The sequence below is a fragment of the Piliocolobus tephrosceles genome, chromosome 13 (genome assembly GCF_002776525.5).
Source record: "Piliocolobus tephrosceles isolate RC106 chromosome 13, ASM277652v3, whole genome shotgun sequence".
NCBI classification, from domain to species: Eukaryota; Metazoa; Chordata; class Mammalia; order Primates; family Cercopithecidae; genus Piliocolobus; species Piliocolobus tephrosceles.
This window is the reverse complement of record NC_045446.1, coordinates 56,906,993-56,914,632: the sequence shown is the minus strand read 5'-3', so window position 1 is coordinate 56,914,632 and position 7,640 is coordinate 56,906,993. Positions and strand designations below refer to the sequence as shown.

At 36.4% G+C, this 7,640-nt stretch overlaps 1 protein-coding gene across 1 annotated transcript; it reads right to left on the bottom strand.

Moving 5' to 3' along the window:
• Window positions 1-766: 766 nt before the first annotated feature.
• LOC111524628 (olfactory receptor 10A6) lies at window positions 767-1,684 on the bottom strand. Its single transcript, XM_023189832.1, has one exon. The coding sequence runs from the start codon at window positions 1,682-1,684 to the stop codon at window positions 767-769; it is 918 nt and encodes a 305-aa protein (XP_023045600.1).
• Window positions 1,685-7,640: the final 5,956 nt, after the last annotated feature.

Below are 7,640 nucleotides of genomic sequence, written 5' to 3'. Positions count from 1 at the left end.
CGATCAAGTTTCAAAAAATATAGTTTATAAGTGGAAAGGAGAGCCATACTTTAAATGACCTTCAAAAATGATCACATGATGTTCTCTACTCAAAACACTGGATGAATAGATATTCTAAAATAACCAGAAGAAAACTAGTTTTGAATTATAGCCTCTCTGAGTCCCTGAGTAGAGACATTGTGTCCCTCTAAATAAATAACTGCTCTTTCCTACTTATTTATGGAATGAATTTTCACTACAAAAGCAAAAAATTTCATCTCGTTATTGTAGGCATAGACAGTGGGGTAGGATGGGTGCTCAGGTCAGTCTGAAGTCGTTAAAATCATATAGAAAAGTAACTCAGTAATACCTATGAAAACTTGCAAACTCACATTTGTTTTGACCCTTCGAACCTACTTTGTGAAAGCTATTCTGTAAAAATTAATGCACCAGAATTTATGAATATATAAAAACAGGTTGTTTTAGTATTATCTATTGTGACCAAAAAAATAACCATTAGTAGGGCTATTGCTAAACAAATTGTTGAAATTGTGTTATATTCAATATTAAGGAATATTATGCATTGGTGAAAAAAACTAAAAACGTTAACATATAAAGATGCTCCTGATATACAATCAAACTTGGAGAACTCAAGAAATTAATCATCCTCATGCCAAAAAATGCAAACTTTTTCGCCATTTATTAAATTTAGATTGAGTGCAGTCAGGCAGTGACTAAATCTTACATGGCTTCTCAACAGTCAGATTGTGTGTAAAACCACTCGCCTTCACCATAATTTCATCAAAGCCCTCTTCATCTCACTGTTTTGCAGACTGTAGATAAGTGGATTCAGCAGAGGTGTCAGAAGTGAATAAGACAGTGACATCAGTTTCTTGGTTTCTGGTGAGTAGCCAGATTTGGGTTGTAAATAAGTCATATTGGCTGTGCCATAGAACAGGGTCACAGATGTGAGGTGAGAGGCACAGGTTGAAAAGGCCTTTTGTCCCCCAGTAGTTGATGGAATCTTCAGGATGGCAAAAAGAATTCGAATGTAAGACAGGAGTATCAATAAGAAAGGAATCAAAATAATCAAAAAGGTGCCTGTGAATGCACAGATTTCAAACAAAAACGTGTCTGCACATGCAAGTTCTAACACTGCTGGGGTTTCACAAGATATATGGTTAATTTCATTAAGGCCACAAAAGGGAAAACTAGATACCCATGACATTTGCAGAGTACCTAACATAAAACCTAAGGCCCATGAAAATATAACTAATTTCATAAAAACTCCTTTATTCATAATCATTTGGTAGTTCAGAGGATGGCAAATTGCAGCAAATCGGTCATAAGCCATTGCTCCCAGGAGAAAACATTCAGCCCCACCAAAAAGAAGGATGAAATACATCTGTGCAAAACAGCCCACAAAAGAAATTGTAGCTTTTTCAGTAGAGAGGACCACCAGCATTTCAGGCATAATAACTGTACTGAAACTCAGGTCCACCACAGATAAGTTCAGGAGGAACAGGTACATGGGAACATGGAGGTTCTGGTCTAGGGAGATGATGACTATAATGATGGCATTTCCTATCAGGGTCGCCAGATAAATAACCAGGAAAACCCCAAAGAGCTGCCCCTGGAGCTCAGGAAAGTTAGAAAAACCCAAGAGGATGAATTCAACCACAGAGCTTTGATTTTGTCTTTTCATTTTCAGTAATGAAGTCATGCATTGATTTTATGGACATAGTATATAAAGAATAAAGTCAGTCCATTAGCTAAGAGTTCCAGTCTGCATTCACCCCAGAAATTCTGGCAGAAGATGAAAAGAGGAGCCTATCCTGACAGAAATTTTCTTTGGCAATTTTAGACAATGACCAAATACTTGGATTATATTCCAAATATAAAAAAGAGAAATGAAGAACTCTGGCTCAGAGATCTTGTCTGAAAAGCATGAAATAACATCAAATTTATTTGATATTATTTGAAAATTAAACATAGCCTTAAAGGAAATATAAATACTTTATACCTTAGGTTCCAATCCCATAACATTGCTGCAAGTGTTCTTTATTTAACTGAATTTTACATAAATGCAAAACTTAAGACCACAAAAAATAAAATAAAAAAGTAGATAGATTGAAAAAGATATCCCAACAAGTTTGATAATAACCTAATAATCCAATGTTATAGCAAATTTGATATAAACTTATTTAAAATATTAATTAGTTTCAAAGTGCCTATATATGACTTGGGTAAAGAAAACAACATTCTGTGGAAACACAGAGGGGATTTGCATTTTCAACACAGCCATATTAGGTGACCTATAGACTATGTGAATTAGCTTCAAGCTTACAGATTTCTGCCCATCCTGGATCTGGCCAATTATATTGGGATTTACCTGGATGTGAAATTTTGGGGGCCACATCTGTAAGGTCTATCCTTCTGACCATGATGACTTAAGAAAAATCCATTTGGGGTATCATTGTATAATTTAAAAGATTTCACTCTCTCTCTCTCCTTTTCTCTCTTGTCTCTTCCCAGTATAGTCGTCATCAAAAAATTCATTTAATCATTAATTATTCAGCAAGCACTGATTAACCAGCTACCATTTTCTAGGCTCTGCACCCTCAGGAATACATGTGAATCCAGAGCTCAACAGAGAGCTAAGCACACTACATAAAATAGCTTCTAACCCCTTAACCAGTATGCTGCATAAACTAGTACCTCCCTCTACCACATACCCTATGACTTTCTCTTTCTCTCTCTCTCTCTCTCTCTATATATATATATATACACACACACACACACACACACACACACACATATACACAACTGCGTGATTCAGTGCATTGATTTTGTAACATTATATGGCATAGAATATATTCTCTATATATCCTTTTTTTAAATAAATATGTGTAAAATGTATATATTTATATAAACATGAATGGATTATTTTATATATTATATATATATATATATAAAAGCTCTAGCGAGGTGTGTGTGTGTGTGTGTGTATATATATATATATATATAAAATCCCTCACTAGAGCTTAGCTCCCAGAGAGCAAAGATTTTGTTTGCTTCTTTGCTCTACACACAGTGCCTACAACATTTTTGTAGGCTCATAATAGGTGTTAAACCAACATTTTTGAATAAATGAATTTTAAAATAAGAAAAATATAGACTCTATTTTTAAGGAATAGAGTGCCTAAGAGAAGTCAGCACACAACACAATTGAGAATTAATAACACGTGCTATAGAAATTTAAGTGAGGGATGATGACATTTGAAAGGGGAGGGAGGATGAACAAGCACAATCACAGGATGTCATGAATGAAAAGCCATTAGGTGGGAGGAGGGTGGTGGGAGGAGGAAGACTGACTTGCTCAAGTCAGGAGGCACTTGATGACACCATCAAACTACAATGGAGGCCTACTGCCTTTTGTGTGATGTTTTGAAAACCAAAAGAAATTCACTGTGAGAAATGAGGAAGCCAGGAAGACAGATGGACATATCAAGTTGAAAGCATACAGTGTTGCCTTGAGTGCAGACCTGTAGGACATTAGCAGACAGGAGAAGACAAGTTACTTTATTTCTGAATTTGTCCATAGTCATGTATTAAAATCAAATGACTGTATTTAACCACAAAAATTGTACTGTATTTTGCAAGTCAAAAAAGCTCCTGCAATTATTAAAACCAGACTCCGTGAGGCTAAACATTTAAAATACATTTCTAATGGCAAAAAAAAGAACAACATGTATTCAGTTCCAACTATGTAAAAGTAGATTGGTTTTAAAAATTAGAAAATTTATAGAATGCTATAAAAAATAGAAAATCTTTATACCTTAGAAGACCTTCATGGTGTCTTGGATAGATCACTGACAAGTAATACTTATGCAGATAATTCCCTTCCCAAGGCTTTGGCCTGCCAATGGATAGAGGTAAGTGTTGGACTTACTGACCAAGTTCTCTTCTAGTTGCAAACTCCAGAATATGATGATTTATGCACGCAAAGCAATTACACTTCTACTTATTGCCTGAACTTTTCTCTGAAAGGAAAAAGAAATTGATTAACATCAAACCAAAAAGTCTACTGATTCAAATGTTTGAGCTGAGCCTAGTGGCTCCTAAGCACTGAGACATCACTTCAACAGCATCTCCAACTATCAAAGAGGACAACTATAAACAAAAGTCCCATCAAAAAGCACAGGAGCAGAATCTGCACTTTCTTACCTGTTGACCCTGTCTCTTTAATTTTCATACTACTTTATCAGAAGATTCACCTGTAGTCAAAAGCCACCTATTCATAAACACAACTGAGTGATTCAGCATATTGATTCCATAATGTTATATGGTATAGAATTATATGGCCTGGAGAATTCCTCCCTGGAGAACATGCAGTCACTTCATAGAGACCTTCCTGTATTTTTGTGTGATAACTAAAGAGGCTTAAACTTGGCCCCTCAGGTGAGAAAGCTCAAGAGCACAAAGGTGGAGCAGCACTCCTTCATATGTCTATGGGAAATGAGCACCTCTTCCCACAAGAGACTCAATTCCACTGTGACACCTCCCAGTAGGAGGCAAGAGGAGAGGCTGAATGAATGTTGTCAATAGGGAAAGAAGGGAGGGGTGGAGTGAGGGTGTGAGCAAAGGCAGGTGACCTAGGGCTAGAGGATTTGCGTGGACATGATGCTCAGTTTGTGCAACCATGGGAGACACAACAAGTAGATTAAAGGTGCTTTGTAGAAAGCCTGGATGCCACTCCCAACCCAAGAACTTTTATCTTTTTGAGAAAAAGTATAGAGTCACTGAAATTTTTGAAGAAAAATGTCATTACAGTTAATTTCATACATGGAGCTTTTTAACTTAGAGTCAATATGTCCTGACTGGCTTGTATAATTTTGAGCACATCACTCAACTTTCTGAATCTATTACTTTCTCTGTAAAATAAAGATAATGATATTAATCTCATAAGGTGTATATGAGAAGCAAGAGACTCAGAGCTCAGTCTAAACAGTTTAAACAATGAAAAAGACTGTAGGCTCTGTCATAGCAACAAAAATGGAGGAATGAATCTACAGGCTTGGCTTTATCCAGAATATGTGCTCAAATGGAGGCTCCTCTTCTTCTTCTCATCTCTGCTTTCACAGAGTAGGTTCTGTTCTCAAGAAAGCTTGCTCTTCCTGGCAGCAACAAAGCTGCCAACAAGACTGGGGGATACATTCTCCCCAATCCATGTCCAGTGGGAAATGTCCCAGCAATCCTGAGGAAAGGAGTGTCTCATTCACAAAATCTAATCCAAGAACTTCTCCCATATCAGTCACCATGGTGGGATTGCATGTCCATTCATGAATCAGCCCTGTGGCCCAGAGATGGGAAAAGCTGCCTAACATGTGCTACCTCATGACATCTCATGGGGGCTTCTGTTTTACTGGTTGGTTCTATGTGGTGATGTCAGTGATTGTGTCACAGGTAATGTATAGTTTGTGAAAAGTCATCAAGATGTAGAGTCATGATTTGTATACTTTACGTATTTTAGATTTCTATAAAAAATACTTGCAAACCATATGTCTGACAAGGGACTGATATCCAAAATATGTAAAGAAATAAAACAATTTAGCCAAAATAATAAATGACCTGATTTTAAAATGTTCAAATGACCTGAACACACATTTCTGAAGACATATGAGTTGCCAATAGATATATGAAAACAATGTGCAACATCTCTAATCATCAGGGAAATACAAATTAAAACCACAGTGAGATATCACCTGGTACCTATTAGAATGGCTGTTATCAAAAAGACAATAATAACAAATATTGGTGAGGATATGGAGAAAATGAAACTTGTACACTCTTAGTGGGAATGTAAATTAGTACAGCCACTTTAGAAAATAGTATGAGGATTTCATAGAAAACTAAAAATATAATTACCATGTGATCTGGCATGGCTATATATATAGAAAAGAATTAAAATCAGTATATCAAAGATATATCTATATATCTCTTTGAAGAATGTACAGATATCTATATTCCCATGTTCATTCATAGTTCATTGTAGTGTTATTTACGATAGGCAAAACATGAAAGCAATGTGTATCTATCAATAGATGAATGGATAAAGAAAAATGTGATACAGTAGTCCCCTCTTATCTAATGGGTATACATTCTAAGACCTCAGTAAATGCCTGAAACCATAGATAGTACCAAACCATATATATACTATTTTATCCTATACATATATATCTACGATAAAGTTTAATTTATAAATTGGGCACAGTAGAGACTAACAACAAAAACTAATAATAAATAGAGAAATTATAACAATATACTATAATGAAAGTTGTGTGAATATGGTCTCTCTCTCAAAATATCTTATTGTACTGTATTCCCCCTTCTTCTAGTGATGATTTGAGATGATAAAATGCTTATGTGATGAGATGAAATGATGGAGCAGAAAGGTGCAAGATTTTATCATGCTACTCAGAAGAGCACTCAATTTAAAACTTATAAATTATTTATTTCTGGAATTTTCCATTCAATACATGCAGACTGGCTCACCTCAGGTAACTGAAACCTCAGAAAACAAAACTGCAGATAATGGGAGACTACACAATGTATACATATGCACATACAATGTATACACAATATATATGTATACACAATGAAATACAATATGGCCTTTGAAAAGAAAGAAATCCTGTCATTTGTGATGACATGGATGAACCTGGAGGAGATTATGTTAAGTACAATAATCCAGGCACAGAAAGACAAATATTGTATGATCTCATTTACATGTAGAAACTAAAAAATTTGATCTCCTAGAAACAGAGTAGAAAGGTTGTCATTAGAGATTGAAAGGGTGCATGGAGGGAAGATGTAAAGGGGAGATGTTGATCAAAGGGCAACAGAGTGAGTCTCTGTCTCAAATAAAAAGAAAAAAAGAAATATACAATAAATTTTTGTTAAAGACTTCAGATAACAACCTAATCATATACCTTAAAGAAGTAGAAAAGCAAGAACAAACCAAACCCAAAATTAGCAGAAGGAAGGGGAAATTCAGATTTTTAAATCACAAGGTAAAGATGGTATTGTCCTCATAGAAATTACACCAAAAAGATAAAACTAATGAGAAACATAAACCTAAACTTCATAGGCAAAAAACAAATCCATTTTCTGAGGAGAAATTCGAGCCAGCTTTAGAAATTTACGTAAGTAACAAGGAGCCAAATGTTAATCGCCAACACAATGGGTAAAATGTCTCCAACACATGTCAGAGAGTTTTGTGGCAGCCCTTCCCATCACAAGCCTGAAGACCTAGGAGGAAAAAATGGTTTTGTGGGCTGGGCCCAGGACCCCTCTGCTGTATGCAGTCTAGGGACTTGGTGCCCTGCATCCCAGCCACACTAGCCATGCCTGAAAGGCCAAGGTACAGCTTGGGCCATGACTTCAGAGGGTGCAAACCCCAAGCCTTGGCAGCTTCCACATGGTATTGAGCTTGTTGGTGCACAGAAGTCAAAAATTGAGGTTTGGGAACCTCCACCTAGATTTCAGAGGATGTATAGAGATGCCTGGATGTCCAGGCAGAAGTTTGCTGCAGGGGTGGGGCCTTCATGGAGAACCTCTGCTAGGGCAGTGCAGAAGGGAAATGTGGGGTGGGAGCCCCC